Below are 18781 nucleotides of genomic sequence, written 5' to 3'. Positions count from 1 at the left end.
AAACTGGAGTTGTATGCACTGGTATCAAAAAGTAGTTTAAGTTCCTTGACTAAAAGGGCCAGTCAGTTACAGGCCTGCCATCATGTCAGCCTGTTATTTATGACCAGATTTCCATTGCTCATTGCTAACTACGGCCTCTATTTTGGAAGAATTTACTCTGTCTTATTTCACCACTGAAAAACTATATGCAGTTTCTCTTACATCGTAATTCTTCAGCTTAGCTAAAGAGCTTAAAACTTATAACTCTTGTCAAGGATCTTTAATGTACATGAACAAACCAATATATACACTGTACCAGGACTTCTACAAGTTTGAACCCATTTAAGAGGCTACCCAGCTCAATTTCTGCATATTGAATTCTTCAACTACAATAAAGAACTCTTTTGTTTTATTCTACCAGGCCTCATAACCATTCCAGAATTTTAGTATGTTAAAACTGGGCTAATATGGTAGATATTACAGGTACATGAAATCAATACCTACATTTAGTATGCATCAAACTCACTATCTCTTTTCTGATTGGCCATAAGCGTACAGTGAATTTTTTAAATCAGGGCCTGTGACGTCATCTAGCTGCAGATTATACAATAGTCATGTCAAGGGCACTCAAGATCACCGGTCATCATGTCATGTATGACTGCAGTGCATCAGATTCCTAAGGGTAATCATGTCAAGTTCCCGCACTTTGTGTTGCTTGCCGTCAGTGAAGCAAAAACATGCCTTCCATTTCTTTTTTCGTTCATTTAGGCCATCCCCCTTTTTTCTCTGTTTAGCATCATCCAACCGACCCAGCTTTTCATGTTTTCAAAAAAATAAAAAAGTTATGCAGAAGGCAGTGGCACATTATATCAAACAATTGTCACTTTAATCTGAAACATAAGCAATTTTTTGCCTTACAGATTTTTAGTTTTTTCCCTGTTCTCGTTTGATTTTAAAGGGACACAGTCAGCTGGTGCACATGTGCATTAGATACCATTTCATAGCTAATTTGCATATAACAGATATGCGATCCATACTGTTTTTAACCAAACATGATAAAATAATATCATAGGATGAGCAAAAGCACACTCAAAAACATGTTTTTCAGTAAAAGATTGAAAATCTAGCGAAACACTGCGAAAATTGAGGTGGATTTCTAGATGTACTCGATGCGTAACTTTGATTTCAGGTTGAGGTGAACTCTTTTAGCTTCTTTTCAAAGTGAGAAAACTAGTGTCCAGGTCAGCGCGGTCCCAAAGCTGACTGTGTCCCTTTAACAACGATGTTGATTTTTCCTTCCTCCATTGCCGCCATGTTGACTTTATAACCACACCTTGTTGTTTCCAGGCTCCATGGATATTATGCTGAGGTACCGGGCCTCCTAACTCCAGACTCCTTTTCCAATTTAATTTTTGTTTTTTTTCCCTTTTCTGACCGACTGACCCAAAATCAGAAAATGCATTCGACAATAAATGAAAAAAAAAGGGGGATGGCCTTATGTAGGAAAAAACAATTACTAGATTCAGTTTTTGTGATAGCCAAAGTAATCAAGGTCTCAGTAAGGATTATCAGCTGAAAGCTGAGGCTGATAACCCCTACCTCCACCTTGATTATTCGTATATTCTAGATATCACAAAAACCTCATCCAATTATTGTTTGGTATCAAAAGTAAGAATTAACTAGAACTAACAGCTTGGTGGCAGCATCTTGTATCTTCAGTTGACAATTTAGTTGAAGCATTTTCTTATCTTTGGAAATTGTTGAATTTTGAGAAGAAGTCTTTTGAATTCTTGAGCAAGTTTCAGAAAAGTTTATCTACTTTTTGGAACAAATTTGACAAATGGACTCTTTGGAAATTGGTATAATAAAGCTCACAAAGTAGCAGTAATGTTTGAATTATCCCAGCTTTTTCATTTATACAACTGCATCAATAAAATACTTACCTATTGGGACTGTACTGGAGAACATGGCTCTCAGTTGTTTGTTCCAAGTCCACTAGCCTCCAATACTATCTCTTGGCATGTTTAATTATAATTATGCTATTATGTTGCAACATCTCAATAAGACTGTAAGAAGAGGTTTTTTTTGTTTTTGTTTTTTGCTTTTCATTTTTGTGTGACACATGTACTAATAATATAACATTACTATCAGTCTGTTATGACCTCTATAACAACTGGCTTTGTTTTCAAGACTGATATGCATAGAGTCGATTTATATCAAATATCATAAAACCAAAACCAAAGTAATGACAGGGGTTTCATTAAACGCGGGACACCAGGCCAATTGACCGGCTGTAAAGACGTTTCTGCCCGTCTGTTTTGACCATGTCCAGGAACATTTTTCTTATAAAAAGTTCAGTTCAAAAAGTTTTGCCAGCCAGTGAGAACCAGTTGCCCTCACAAGTAGTTTACTGATGTCTGTTTTGCCTTTCCTGCGTCCTTTCTCATGTCTACCCCCTGTTTGTTAACCTGTGAGTTCACTGCTCTTCATGCCAGCTGCTCTGCACTGTTTATAGCCATGTCCTCCGATGGTCCTCGGTTATTCCAGTTCCTGCATCCATTTGGTTCTAGACCTCACACCCGTCCCCGCATATTCAATGGCAACCACAACCACAAACAAATAAAGTCAGACTCAGCACAGGTAACATTAACTTATATTTTAATATATTTAAGTTTAAACCAGCACATTGGCAGATAATTAGCTACAACAAGATATGTAGCAGTCTCAAATTAAGCTTTTTTTCTTTACTAATGTCAATAGCCAACTGGTTAGGCAACCAGCAGCTAGCAATGTTAACATGATTAATGCACCTCCATTTTCAATACTGCTTCCAAGCTCAGTTTCTAGCATCGTACACAACTAGCACATCGAGGCATAGGTACATGTTTCAAATTATTTCATAACTTTACTTGCTTATGTTTAAATAACTGTCCTTGATAGAACTATTGAGACAAGAAAAGATCTAACAAGGGCTAGCTACCTTTCTATCTTTCCTGCCTCCTCCTTCTTAATGATGTTTTTTTTTCTCTCTTTTTATCTAAAAATTATTACATCTCATGTATTACCAGCATTTTAAGACAACATTGAATGGATATGAGTTGAGAAGTGGACAGAGACAAGGCTTATATTTGTTTTGTTTGTAATATTTGACAAAAGATGGTTATCTGCACAATTCCTGAGTTTGTCTCAACTACCAGTTGATCTCTCTAGGATTGAAGTCTGGATTACATGCATAATTATGTGGTAATTTTTCTTTTCCTTTGTAAAGTTAAATATGGCCTTAAAGTTTTAAGTCCTCGTCCATAGTGCATTATCCTCTAGAACTTTCTGTCGTTTTCTTATCCGCTGTGTTCATCAACTTTAGCGGGCAGGTTGTAGTAGGAGCGTGACTCATCATGCTTGTTCAAGTCACAATATGGTACATTCCTCGTCATGATCACCTCCAGTTGGTCAATCAACTCTGAGAAACTGGGACGAGAGGATGGATCTTCATTCCAGCACTCAGACATCAGTTCATATCTATCATGGATTAAAAGATGACAAAAAGTTAAATAACTGCATTGCGGAACAAAACCGATCAATCTACAATATTTGTCAAAGCTAACTTGAAATATATTACAATGCTAAATCAGTTTCTCGACATTGTATAGGTGCATGGAGGAGCAAGATGCACAACAAACGAAATTTTTCAATAATTAATTGGGATCCAAAATAATGTGAAAAAGAAATTAACATGACAAATTGCATCCTGGATCGTGCCCAGCAATGTATCATCAGTAAAAATATCTTATGATAAGCTATGTCAATGATTAGTTGTTTATAACAAAATTTTATAACTAGACCAATTCTCATTATTAGTATTTATTAGCTTTTACAGGAGCATATCACACGGAGCCTTCATCTCCAAATTGGGCCGGTGCTACAGCGTTTTCACACCTTGAGTCATTTTTAGAATTTCTATTGGCGCAAAAATATGACATCATCAGCCACGCCTCCAACCTGCCCTCAAGTTGAACCAATAAAAATCTTCTTGCTGTACTGTTTAGTTATTAAAATGGCGGACGTACTGGACTCATCGTCCTCAGAATTTTCTGATACAAGTTCCTCTTTTCTTGATTTTTCTTTCGAATTAAGCGTTTTGGAGAGCGAAGCTGAGGATGGTGAGTAAGAAACAGCTGGGGCTGAATGCAAAAGTTCTGATAATCAACGGAGAAAAACACCAAAGGCAAAAATTAATGGTAAGAGTAAACTTGCATCCAAAACAAAATCACTAAATAAGCAGCAAATGGAAGAATTATCATTGCGTGTTTTTTTTTTCTGATAAAGAGGCTAAGAATGTGGAAAGTGAATTATGGCTTATCCACAGGTCTTAAAAATCTCGATGAAGGAAATTTAACTTTTCCGAGAGAAGAACTCAATCCTATCTAGCATTCGGTGGACAAAGAAGTCCGACAATTCTGAGCTGTCAACAACTTGCGCAAGTATCAATCAACGTTTCTGGGCATGTGTCAGAACTGTATAAAAAACAAAGAAAGTTTAGAGACTGACTTAAGGGTTCTTATTGCCACGTTACTAAACCGCAAATGTACAAGTGATGAAATTGTTGGCGGCATATTTAAAGAACTTACCTCAAAATTAGCCAATACAAGAATCAATAAAAAAGGAGTGAAAGAGATTTAAAGATGCAGGGTAAAATAGTCGACGCTGATGAAATGCTGCGACCTAAACTGGAGTTGTATGCACTGGTATCAAAACGTAAGGGTTAAATTCCTTGACTAAAAGGGCCAGTCAGTTAAAGGCCAGCCATCATGTCAGCCTGTTATTTATGACCAGATTTCCATGGTTCATTGCTGGCTACGGCCTCTATTTTGGTAGAACTTACTCAGTATTTCACCAGTTCAAAAACTATATGCAGTTCCTTTTGCATTGCAATTATTCAGCTTAAATAAAGAGCTTAAAATTTATAATTCTTGTCAAGGATCTTTAATGTATGTGTACAAACCAGTACCACAACTTCTACAAGTTTCAACCTATTTATGAGGCTACCCAGCTCCATTTCTGTGTATTAAATTCTTCAAGTATAATGCAGAACTCCTTTGTTTTATTCTACCAGGCCTCATAACCATTCCAGTATTTTAGTATGTTGGGCTAATATGGTAGATATTACAGGTACATGAAAACAATACCTAATTAATTATACATTGAACTCACTATCTCTTTTCTGATTGGCCGTAAGCATACAGTGAATTTTTGAAATGAGCACCTGCGACATCATCTAGCTGCAAATTATACAATAATCATGTCAAAGACACGGGTAATCACGTCATGTATGACAGCAGCGCATGATTTCTAAGGGTAATCATGTCAAGGTCCCACACTTTGTGTTGCTTGCCATCAGTGAAGAAGCAAAAACATGCCTTGATTATTAATATATTCTGGATATCACAAAAACCTCATCCAACTATTGTTTAGTATCAAAAGTAAGAATTAACTAGAACTAACAGCTTGGTGAGAGCATCTTGTATTTTCAGTTGACAATTTAGCTGAAGCATTTTCTTATCTTTGGAAATTGTTGGTTTGTGAGAGGAAGTCTTTTGAATTCTTGAGCAAGTTTCAGAAAAGTTTATTTACTTTTTTGAACAAATTTGACAAATGGACTCTTTGGAAATTGGTATAAAAAAGCCCACAAAGTAGCAGTAATGTTTGAATTATCCCAGCTTTTTCATATATATGACTGCATTAATAAAATACTTACCTATTGGGACTGTACTCAAGATCATGGCTCTCAGTTGTTTGTTCCGAGTCCACTACCCTCCAGTACTATCCCGTGGCATGGTTAATTATAATTATTTTATTATGTTGTAGTATCTCAATAAGACCGTAGGAACAATTTTTTTGTGAAGGTAAATTAATCAACATGACACAAGCGTGGGACAGAAAAATTCTGAGTCCCCGACAGGGATCGAACCCATGACCTCCCGAACACCAGGCGGGCGCTCTATCCACTGAGCTATGAGAACTCATGGAGAGCAAGGTCATTTAACTGAGTTCATATATGACAGGTGTCCAGCATACTGCTAGGATCAACGCTATCAAAGTCATTGTGGCTCAGTGGATAGAGCGCCTGCCCGGTGTTCGGGAGGTCATGGGTTCGATTCCTGTCGGGGACTCAGAATTTTTCTTTGTCCCATGCTTGTGTCATGTTGGTTAATTCACCTTCACATTTCATTACCGATCTTAAAATTCACCATCTTTAGGAACTTATCACTACTCACGATGACTTTGATAGCGTTGATCCTAGCAGTATAAAGGACACCTGTCATATATGAACTCAGTAAAATGACCTTGCTCTCCATGAGTTCTTGTAGCTCAGTGGACAGAACGCCCACCCGGTGTTTGGGAGGTCATGGGTTCGATTCCTGTCGGGGACTCAGAATTTTTCTTTGTCCCACGCTCATGTGATGTTGATTAATTCACCTTCACATTTCATTACCGAGCTTAAAATTCACCATCTTTATTAACTTAACATTTTTTTTCTTTTGCTTTTCATTTTTATTTTGTGATACATGTACTCATAACATAACATTACTATCAGTCTGTTATGACCTCTACAACAACTGGCTTTGTTTTCAAGACTAATATGCATAGAGTGGTTTTATATCAACGGGCAGACTCATCCTTACAGCCGGTCAATTTGCCTGGTGTCCCACCCTTTATGAAACCTGTGTCATTACTAGCCCCAGTGTGTTTTATTGATGAAAACACAGCCTTCCCACTCATTGGTTTCAACACCTTGCACCACTTTTTCATCCAAATATCAAAGATGAAATCAAAACCAACGTGACTCACGTGTACCCGCACACACTTTTTTGCACTTCGTGTTGGCTACATGTATTCATTTGAGTTTTGATTGGTTCTTTGCATTGTCTTTGTCCTTTGTGATTGGCTAATAAAATCATTCAGGGGTTTCATTGGCTACTACACATGGCCAAAGTAAGTATTTTAATTAATTAATAGTAGAACTATGGTATAGAGTGTTTTCAATCACGTGGCCAGCAACCATGCAAATTGTTTGGAGCAAAAGAAAGTTTTCACATTGGAAGGAAATTCAACTACAACGCTTCTTTGTCTGAAGGATCAAATGACCTTTTCTCTTGGAAAAGTTAAATTTCCTTCATCGCGAACTTTAAGACTCGTGGATAAGCCGTAATTCACTTTCCACATTCTTAACCTCTTCGTCAGAAATAACCCATAATGATAATTCTTCCATTTCTTGCTTATTTAGCGATTTTGTTTTGGATGCAAGCTTACTCTAACCATTACTTTTTGTCTTTGGTGTTTTTCTCCATTGACTATCAGAACTTTTGTATTCAGCCCCAGCTGTTTCTTCGTCACTATCCTCAGCTTCGCTTTCCAAAACAGTTGATTCCGAAGAAGAATCAAGAAAAGAGGAACTTGTATCGGAAAATTCCAAGGACAACGAGTTCAGTTTGTCTGCCATTTTGAATAACTAAACAGTACAGCAAGAAGATCTTATTGGTTCAACTTGGGGGCAGGTATGAGGCGTGGCTGATGATGTCACATTTTCGTGCCAACGGTAATTCCAAAAATAGCTCAAGGTCTGAAAACACCATGGCACCGGCCCAATTAGGACATGAAGGCTCCAATGACAGCTGTTTCTAAGTGTCTATGAAGAGGATTTACTATGTATAGTTTTGAACGACTAATAGATTTATACTGAAACAATTAGATTATTCAACTATCATGCATAGAAATCCGGGGCTGAAAATAACGGCCGGTCAAAGGCAATGTCCGGCCAAAATGGTGACTTGACCGGCCAAAAACTTCACTCGCCGGTCATGTTGACTGGTCACGTCATGTTGAGATGGTCAGTCACATTGTTCATTCTTGAATAAACAATCAAATCATCAACTGTAAATCTTAGATTTTGAATCTCTTTTTTATGATGTCTTCTCACATGAAAAGATACACCAACAGGTATCTGTTGGAACGGCTAAAAATTGTTCGCTTGCTGTTTGTCATGTGTTCAAGATCAATAGGAATGCCATTCGAACGGCTGGGGTTATCCATTTAGAAAAATATTCAGCCGTTCGAACAACTGCTGCTATCCGTTTGAAAACATTTTCACTTGTTACAAAGGCAGAGGTTTTCAATTCAGAATTCAAAACTATTCAGTCTTTCGAACAGCAGAGGTTTTCTGTACGGCAAAGGGAATCCGATCAGATTCAGCTTTTCATGATACTTAAGATTTGCCTGACTGTCACACTTTTGCACAGAGGACCTCTCTTTGTTGGCATAATTATTTCAAATGTAATGCTCTACAGATGTCAAGATATTTGTCGTTTCTTTCACTTTTACTGCACAAAAATCGACAAACAAGATGCCAAAACGAAACTTTTCACTCAATTGTCAAGTTGTTTCCAACTTAGACACTATGGGACTCCGGGACATCAAAACACGCATTTTGCATCTGCTTTGTTTCCATCAAGTCTTAAATGTGACATTGAGCACGAACCTAGTTTCTGATTTAGAACCAACCGATAAAAGTTACTTTTACAAAACGGACAAAAATAATTATGTACCAACAAGAAAGACCAGTGAAGGCCTTATCAGTATCTGTATCTGGAAAGTTATTTTGTTCACGAATAAAATTTGAGACACTCTCAACTCGTTGCTTAGCACAATTGACCAAAATCTACCCACTATCAGTGGTAAAATCTACCAAATGATGGTCATTAGTTCTTCGTGAACGAAAACTCTCTCTAAACTACAACAGAGTTTAGATTTTTTTATGGCTTCTAACACTTTACAACTTAATTTTAGTCACATCATTAAGAAACTTCCCAGAACTTGTTGTGTAACTGTAGCCGTATTCGTAGTAACAGGATGATTTGTTGAGAATCTAGGAAACAGAAACTTCTTCTTCGGCCATATTTGTTTTCCCAGTTATTTCTGAAGCCCAAAATTAGGATCTGCTAATGCATCTTTGGTTTCATTTCGGTTTTGATGGACATAAATACTTTGTAGAACATCAAAGGCGTCAAAACAGCTCATGGAATTCAATAAATATACCCATCAAAAAATTCTAAGTTTCATCATTAATAATAATTGCATCCGTTCAATACTTTTTCTTTGGCAGATGGCAAGAATTCCACTGACAGCGTGCCACTTCATTGAGCTGCTGAGCCCTGCCAAGGCTATCTTTGGATACATTTTAAGCTTTTCTTTGTATTAAGCCAATTTTTAAACAGCCTAGCAACAACTGGAACAAACAAATTATATTTGTGGGTTTAATTAGACCAACATTACTCAATTTCTTTTTAAATATCTTGATCAATCTCAAACGAGATGTGACCAAGCGTTTTGTCACGCATAACTCATTGCGTGACACGTTTTTCATAGAAGAGCATTATAATCGTTCGTGGTGCATCATGGTATAGTACGCCATGTGATTAGCATAAAATATCTTTGTAGTCGTGCACTCCAGTCAAGATGCTTTCTCGTTTCACCTAAAATGTTTATTCTTAAGAAACCCGGTTACACTGCCGATGAAGAGTTCTGGCCTCGTCTGTTGTCAGGGTAAGGATCAGGGCTTGACGGATCAGAACGCCGAGCCAAAATTACTTTGGCCTCAACATGACCAGTCATGGTCTGAAAATTATTTTGAGCCCTGGAAATCTCGAGCGAATAATCTAATTGTTTAATAGCAACACAATTTCAAACCGATCAGTGTTCACGTTTTCTTTGGGCTATTTTCTAAATCACAGTATTGCAAGGGTTTAGACAAATCCTGTGAAAATTTGGATGTGTATAGTTCATGTTACTGATGCATGTACTTCCAGGTAATTTAATTTAAGCTTCTGAAAGTGATAATCTTCTGGTCCATAACATTGGTTGTTCTTATAACAGCGAATTGGAGTGTCCGCAGATTGAATGTGTTCTTCACCACTACTCGTTGCCTTCACATGTGCCTCTTGTCTAATGTTAGCAGCAGCATTAACAGTTGTTAGGATGGTTGCCTCTTGACATAGTTGCTTGTTCTCATGTATCAGTTCTATTCCAGAAAGACAATTGAAACCCAGCTAATTTAATCACTTACGCTTCATCACAACACATGTCAGGCCTTTCCATGCGATAACCAGTCTTCAAAAGTCGACACAGCTCTCGATTGGTTAATGTGGGATACGGGACACCTCCTGGAATGCATCCAAAAATAAGTCATAAAATGGCAAGTTAACAAACCGAGAAAACACGAAGCACACATTATTGTCTCATAAGAAAGTAATGATTTAAATTTCGGAACTAAAGGAAAAAAGAATTTAGTATATATATATAAAAAAATAACAATTTATGTTTAACTTACCCATGGTGGCCATTTCCCAAAGAATTATGCCAAAGGACCAGCTATATGAAAATATAAAACATCAATAAGTGCTGTTTTGTAATTACATGTACTCAACACAACTAAGATTTTAAGGAGTTCTCTTTTCAGTCCATGTGTTATAATGACAAGGTGTCCCATGAACAATTTCTACGCTTCCTTCCTGCTCTTCACACTTCCCGCTATCATAACTCGATGATACAAACTAAATCCTTGAAAGAACAAGTTGTACTTCTCCATGTGTGCATCTGAGGGTTAAGAAGAAGGCTTTGCTGTCACACAGAAAGATTGACTTACACATCACTCTTGATGGTGTAAATGCTGTCATTAATTGATTCTGGGGCCATCCATTTCAGAGGAAGCTTCTTTGTATTCCTTCCACTGTACACGTCTTCGTAGATTTGTCTCATCAACCCAAAGTCCGACACTTTGACTCGGTTATCACTGCCAACCAGAATATTACGAGCTGCAAGGTCACGATGAATGAAGCCTTTCTCTGCGAGATGATTCTAAAAAATCATGTAAGAATTAAAGAGCAAGAATTTATTGCTAGAAATAAGGATTATAGCTGATTATGGTACTTTATCCACAAGACATAATTTTTTCTTTTTTTGCTAGTCAGATATTCAGTGTCACTACTACAAAGTATTGTTATACTTTATCTGATTTCTAGGTAGTTATATTAATACCTACCATTCCCTTTGCTATTTGCCAAGCAAAGGAAAACAGCTTTTGAGTAGTAAAGCTGTCTGTTTCTTCGTCGTCATCATCATAATCAGTATTTTCGGTTGATATCAACATGGCGGAATCGTTGCTGTTCCCCAGTGATGTCGATGGCATTGGTAGCACTTCTATTTTTTTCTGTTCCAGAAAATTGCTACTGTTTTCTTCCTCTTCGTCGTCATCATCATCAATATTCTCAATTGATATCAGTATTGCGGAAGCATCGCTGTTTCCCTGTGATGTCGCTGACATCGGCAGCAGTTCCATTTTTTCGAGATCCAGAGTATCTTCTTCTTTGTCATCGTCATCATCAATAATTTCGGTTGATATCAATATGGTGGAAGGGTTGCTGTCTCTCTGTGATGTCGATAGCATCGGCAGCAGTTCCATGCTTTGCTGATCCAGTAAATAGTTGCTGTTTTCTTCCTCTTCCTCGCCCTCGTCATCATCATCGTCATCATCGTCACCTATATCTTCACTTGATATCAATATGGCAGCAGCATTGCTGTTTTCCTGTGATGTCGATGGTATCGGCATCAGTTCGACGTTTTCCTGATCCAATAAATCATTACTTCTTTCCTGAATAAAGGCAGGAAAAAGAATATAACCTAACAAGTAATGATAGTAAACTAAGCGCTTATAAATGATTTGCCGCGCTTATTTCAAACCTAATGCAGCGCAATAAAAACACTAAACTTTGTGAGTTTTTCTTCTATTGATTAGAAAACATTTGTAGTAATATGTCGAAGTTGGGCTTGCTATACAATTGTTTTGACAGGTTACAATGCCCAAATTGTGACATTTTTTCTCGGTTTAATTTTGGTTTCAGTGTTGGTTTTTTACATTTCTTCCACTACTGCTCTAGCTTTAGCATTTTAATACATCATCATACCTTTTAGAAGATATCTAATGCTTTTGATTTTTACTGCCAGTTTGGCTATGTTGACATAACTAATCTCACCACATTTGGCACATGACCACCAATGAAATAAACATTGAAGTTTTATTACCTTACATGTATGTTACGTTTGTAGATACCAAATAACAATTCCGTGTTATAATCTTCCCAAAATGTAGTTTTAAGAGCTAAAACTGCCATGGAAATAAACATTAAAAAAGGAACACTTTCGCTTTTCAATTACTTACTTCAGCAAGATTCTCAGCGAAAAGGGTTGATGACTTTAAAGTAGCATCTAAACGCTCTAGTCCATATCTGCCATCCATACCTCCATCCTGCTATTTAAATGCATTAAACTGATCACGTTTTAATATTTTTCTTACATCTGTCAACTTTTCTTTTCACGCAGAATGAAATACTCCTTCAAACTTTCCTATTGAAACTTTGACGTCAGGACCAAAGTATTTTTCCAAAAACAAATTTGAAGAGACTCTTTGCTTACAGCATTATATCGAGATTGATGATAATATATTCTAAAGTAGTATTCAAGCTATTTCTTACATGTACCTGAGAAAGCTGTCCAGAGGTTATGGCGATTTCTTTGTTAACTTGGAAACCGCCAGAAATAGCTAAGGCCCGATTTTCATCCAGAAAGTCTCCTTCTCCCTGATAAATATGCATTATAAGTTAAATATCTTACATAATGTAATTCATATTGATATTTTCATTCATTCACTCGCCCATTCCTTTGTTCGTTCATTTAATCCATTCAATCATTTGTCCGTCCCTTCGTCCTTCCCCCATTCCTTCTTTCCTTCCCTCTTTCCTTCCTTCCTTCCTTCATCCCTCCCTCCCTCCCTCTCTCTCTCTCCCTCCCTCCCTCCCTTCCTCCCTCCCTCCCTTCCTCCCTCCCTTCCTTCCTTCCTCCCTTCCTTCCTCCCTTCCTTCATCCAACCCACCACCAATTCTCCTACTAACCCCCTCCTCACCAATCAATACACCCTAGCAGTCAGCCATGTGACATATCAATTGACAGAATATTTCCTTTTAAGCCTTAGATATTTGATTGCAGATACACAAGATACACTATACAACATTCCCTATCCCTCATGTTACATACTGGTGGAGTTAAAGGCCTCAGAACTTTTAGTCGCCACTTCATCACACCACTCACATTCTTGAAGTTCAAACTGACATATCTGCCGTCAGAGCAGGGTTTAATAATAATAATAATAATAAATGTCGCGGCTAATCGCCGTCGCAAAGTACAGCAACGACGCAGCTCAACAAGGTTGCACCGAAAGCATACATACATAATGTAAGGCACCTACTTAGGCACCTACTTAGTCACATTCACTCACTTCTTTTTGAGCATTAAATTTTTCCTTGTCTTCGTAACATTTCTTCTCCTCGTTACCCCCAGTACCTTGGTTTCCATTGATCTAGAGTACAATGAACACAATTAGGTCATAAATTATCTGGCAGCGAGGTTGGTCTAAACATGGAGGCAATTAAGTTTCAAGACAAGGGCTGAAAAGTACTTTTTTTTATTGACTGGAAATTTTGTTATATTTAGAACCCAACACAGCCTACTTGGGAGACATCTAGCCATTGAAAATCCTATAGCTTCATGTTAAACTGTGAGCTTTGATAGATTGGCAAAAGCCACATATAATTAGCACAAACTATCTCCTGAAATCACTCTCACTGTCCTTTAAAACGGGGTTACTGTAAAATACATTACTACCAAACACTTGGGGCAACATCAAATTATTCAAATATTCCTTTGGGAAACATCTTACCGATTGCCTCCTGCGTCGTAACCACTGCAACAGATCACCAAACGGAACGTACTCTATCACCAGGAACTTGTGCTCCTGCAAAGTGCAACAACCAACCAGGGATACAATATTCTGGTGTGCACCCAACAGCTTCATCTGTTCTATTTCCTGCAAGAACTCTTCTTTTTGTTCTTTGCTTGGATCATCTAAACACAAATGATGTAGTTAAATTCCTATTTGCTACGAATATAAATTTTAAAACCAGATTCAAAAATCAATCAGCCATCTATTAGGCTTTGCTTCAGTCACAGTCTGAGTACATTTCGACAGAAAATTCAATTGCGTTTCATGCTCAGGACTACCTGCTGTCCAATACAGGGATAATGGGACATGAAAACAACATTTTATGGCTGATTTGTTTTAATTGTATCCACACTATAAAGGGAAATGGCTCAGTTGTGTCATTCGTAATGTCACCTCAAGCTTAAGACTGGGAAGATACAACTTGTGATCTGATTGCAAAAGACCAAATGCCACCGATCTGAAAAGGGTTAATGCGTCTGTCAATTCCACCACTGCCCATCGCGCCCCCCAACCCCCCAGGCTAACCCCCGGGCATTAGCATTTTTGGGTGGGGACACATAAGCTGTCTAAATAAGCATACACATAAGCATACACATAAGCTGTCTAAATGCCCCGTCGTGGGGAGGAAGAAAGAGGGAATCATCACCTTCCAACACCTCTGCAGTTTTTTTAGCGGAGCTCCGGCGGCCTGAAATGTCGCCAAGCGGAGCATGAGTTGATTTTCTCATGGTTATCATGGCTAGCAGTATTGCTCGTGGGTGCGTATGCACAATGGTGACGGCGACAGAATCGCACAACATGGCATCCATACTCCAAAAAATAGGTTGACAGAGAATGCAGCCTTAGTTTACCGCGTACTTCTTTAATATTAGACATCCATGTTATGATCAATTGACACCTGTCAAAACGAGGTATCCACTGACCAGTATCACGTGACCATATCACGGGCTTAAGTTTACAGCTCAATGAGGTCACCTTTTTCTTAAGTTAACTGCTGACCAAGTGCTGGTTTTCGATTGGATTGAGGGCTCACTTGTTGAAAACAGGGCAGGATTGTTCGGAAGCCGGTTAACGCTAACCCAGGATTAAAAGTTAACCGAATAGTAACTTTTTCTTCAATACAAATGTTTTTTGCTGCTTTGTTTTGTGTATATGGTGATTATTAAAACTCAAAACAGAACGCCAAACAATATACAGAAAACCTCACCGCAAAGTTACAAAATACAAATCAAAATTCTACCTCTTCCTGGGTTAGCTTAATCGGGCTCTGAACAACCCGGCCCACGAGCTACACTTTTAGGCTGGCCTAAATCTATATATTATTAATCAATGAATAAAACGTTCAACTGTTTTTATGCAACGGTAAGACTTCAAGGACAACAGTACATGAATTTGTACTGCTCTAAAACCTATTTCAAAGCCTTTTAACAATGCAACAGTCAGGAAGCTTTTGGAAAATTCACTATAATATTATAAAACAACGCTGGGATTGTGGCCGACATTCCCACAGCCACGAGCGATGATAGGCACCTGTATTCACAGGCTACCTTTTCTATGAAGAATCAAGACATTTTAAATGATGATGCATTGCATTTTAAGCTCGCAAGATCTGTCTTGAAGATCGCATCATTTGAATTCGCAAACCTTAAGTATTTTAACTCCACTTTCATGAATTTAAAAACTGCTAGGCTAGTTTTGAATGCGAAATAGTCGTGCTCACATCAGTGATTGTTTTGTGATCAACAAAATATAGTTCACCTTGTCGCTTATATTTATATGCTTACAAGTAATGTAGAAAATATATCTAAAATTGAGAAAACACACCTATAAAAACATCTACAAGTTTCTCTAGTCTCTGATGGACAAGCCATTGTTCGAAAAACGCCTCGTCTTTCCCGATGAACTCATCCATGGCACTTTCGAAAACATGTGTGTCAAATGCCCAGGGGTCGCCCCGGGGTATGCAAATGCCCAGCCCTCCTGGCCGCGATAAAATTACGAATGCCCCACCCCCGGGACTGACAACGTGAGCAAATGCCCTGCACTTGCCCAGGTGTGTGTGTGTGGGATGGAGGGGGGCGGGGGTTGGGTACTGCTGGAATTGACTGACGCATAAGTATTTGCATATCACTGTGCATTTTAAAAATCTCTTTCGGGTGTATTTTAAAGACACTGGACCTACCCAATTAGCAAGTTGTGTAACAATTCGCCCTTTTATACATGATTTTGCATGATGATTGCAATTACCTTGCAGTTCTTTAACAGCAACCACCTGGCATGGCTCCTCGGGCTTCAGTGTTTTTTCAGTGTCAAACACTTCTATTCCAACTCGTCTCTTAAGAGTTGCTTTGTAAACCACACCAAACGCTCCTCGACCCAGCTCTTCCTTATGTTCTATTTGCTCGGGAAGAAGTTCCCACCTGTCAAACGGGATAATTTTGCGAGCCGAACGAGCTGATCTGTGGAACGATGGGAAAATAGTTTAAGCACAAAAAGAGTTGTTATCAAGTAGTATAGTGCAGTAGGCTATTATTTTACTTAAATCTTGCTGCTTAAAAGATGAATGTCTTAGAGCTTAGCGTTGAACTCAGCCATTCTGCAGTCTGCCAATAAGTTCCAAATTGGATACCAAGTTCTCCAATGGTAAAGACCGCAGTTAAGCATACACCATCAAAGCTATCCCGGCTTTTGAGCGACAGTTATTGTTATTTCCTCTAGATAACATGCTAGTTCATTGCAGGCTACCTCCCACATTTCCTCAGGTTGACCTGGCACTTTGGCATCATCCATTTTAAACTGATATCCTAAGCTGGAGAGATTCACAATTATATAATAACCCAAGTTATTCTCGCATTTTGATTGGTTCTCGCCTATGATCTATTAGAGGACAGACGCACGATTGACTTCATCATTTCAAAGTTTTTCCCTCTGTGTTTTAAAATGGCAGAAAGTTTTGAGAATTAAGATAATATTTTACATGACTGGGCACAAGATAAGGTACAAGAAAGTCTTGTCCAGGCATTGAACAGGTACCAGAAGCATAGTCTAGCAGGAAGAAAGATTTTTCCTTACAAAGAAAGATAAAGCTGTTTCTGTTTTAGAAAATGACTCAGAAAAAATACTCGAGCAGTCGAGCGAGACTACACCAAACACAAAATTGGCCTTGGTAAGCCGAGAACCATTGCTTTATCTCAAATTTACAAAACCAATAAACAAAATGTTTATGAGATTAATTTATTTAAAACATTAAACTTTTCTCACTCTCAAAATAATCGTTGACACAGTGATTGTCTGGAATGAAACATCAAAACCACTTCTTAAAATCAGTGAAAATAAACACATAACCTTGCTTTCCGATGCGAATGTTCCGGTCCGTTTCAGGGCACAGCAGCGAGCAAAGTACAGCTCACTACAGCTCACGGCCAACTGTATCGCAGCTAAAAGGTGTCTCCAACACTATTTCACACTAATTTGAGAATCACCAACCACAGAGGACACAAATTTCCACCATCACTAACGTTCCTTTCATTCAGAACTCGAATCGAATGGCCTCCAGGTTGACCGCAACCGCAAGTTTTCCGAGTGTAGTTTTTCAACTGCTGCAATATTTGAAGCAACATCCAAGCTTTTCAACTCACAGGGCTGCTCTGATGACAAAACCTGACTTGACTTATCCAGCAATTTCTTTAAGATATGTAGATTTCACAGTTCAATTCTGTTTTTGCTGTAAGTTTTCATTCCACGAGAAGCGACGCTCGAGTCAAGTTTGACAATGGCATGATTTTCCTGGACCAATCAAAATTCTTTGCTACGCATAGCAACCAATGAGATTGCTTCAATTTGTATAGACAATAGATTACGTCAAACGGCTTTTTTCGTGTTCGCTAAAAAGTGGGCAAAGGCCGGCTTTCGAGTTATGTTGAAAGATTTTGAATTAAAAAAAGCTTTATCTGCTGTAGTTTGTTTCGTTATTATATGAAACAAATAGATTCCATGTTGCCTTGTGTCTGTTCAGTAATAGATCACAGAAGACGTCAAAATGTGGTAAGAACATCAGTGACACACTCGGCTATCGCCTCGTGTGGCACTTTTTTGTTCTTACCACATTTTGACGTCATCTGTGACCTATTACTGAACAGATGCACAGCAACATGGAATCTATTTGTTAAATAGATTTCTTATTCAGGAACACAACACAGTGACCCCAGCCAACGTACCAACATGGACCCCAAGCAGATCCCGGGTCCAACGCGCTTGGGTAGTTACTTGGGGTGCTGGGGTGCAGCATGAAAAATGACCAGCGAAAGAAGTAGAGAGGGGTTTGGTGCGAGGAGTGAGCGATTGTTCTCTAGCTTTCCCATACCACACTCCTCTCTTTTTTCTCTCTCTCTTTTTCCCCCACTGCTCCCCAACTAACCAATGGGCCACTGCACCTCCCGTCATTCTGCCAAATCATTTCACTTCCGATTTCTTGTCTGAAAATCACATTTCAAGGTTAAGCTATGTTTGTCTTGTGGTATGGATATGTTATATATAGGGTCAATTTATAATAGTAAGGTTTTCTTTGCTATCAGGTGAATACATTTAAGCAACAAAGAGGCAAGGTCTCCATTACGTGTCAAAACAGCACCTGCTAAGAGTGGAACCAGCTGTAATTAACTTATAGATACAGCATTTAGCTGTAAAATGCTATAACATTCAGAATCTCTTCTGTTAATTGTCCCAGTTTTGCAATAACCAACGAATTTCTTTTTATGTTCCATCTTAAGTACGTAATAACAACAACAGTGAATAACCTTTTTATTCGCTTGTGACGGGACCGTCTGTAGCACCAGAAACCTAGAATGAAACATGGCACCAGCAACAGAATGAAGGCAATACCAGATAAGATGTAAATCATCCTTTCATTGGAGA

At 38.3% G+C, this 18781-nt stretch overlaps 1 protein-coding gene and 2 pseudogenes across 2 annotated transcripts in view; 1 reads left to right on the top strand and 2 right to left on the bottom strand.

The window, feature by feature from the left end:
• The window catches only part of LOC145479967 (uncharacterized), a 331443-nt pseudogene that overhangs the window by 206208 nt on the left and 106454 nt on the right, over window positions 1-18781 (top strand). The window lies entirely within an intron of this gene.
• LOC145480145 (uncharacterized) lies at window positions 2792-12683 on the bottom strand. The gene is made up of 6 exons (XM_081458602.1): window positions 12570-12683; window positions 11075-11683; window positions 10679-10890; window positions 10364-10404; window positions 10100-10196; window positions 2792-3498 (listed from the first exon to the last, which is right to left on the bottom strand). Exons 1-6 carry the CDS (start codon window positions 12681-12683, stop codon window positions 3318-3320), a joined length of 1254 nt encoding a protein of 417 aa, XP_081314728.1. The 3' UTR covers window positions 2792-3317.
• Window positions 16046-18767, bottom strand: LOC145480619 (uncharacterized; annotated as a pseudogene).

This window comes from Orbicella franksi, chromosome 1, assembly GCF_964199315.1.
Source record: "Orbicella franksi chromosome 1, jaOrbFran1.1, whole genome shotgun sequence".
Lineage (NCBI taxonomy): Eukaryota > Metazoa > Cnidaria > Anthozoa > Scleractinia > Merulinidae > Orbicella > Orbicella franksi.
Note: the sequence above shows the minus strand (reverse complement) of the source record. Positions and strands in the feature narration are given on the sequence as shown.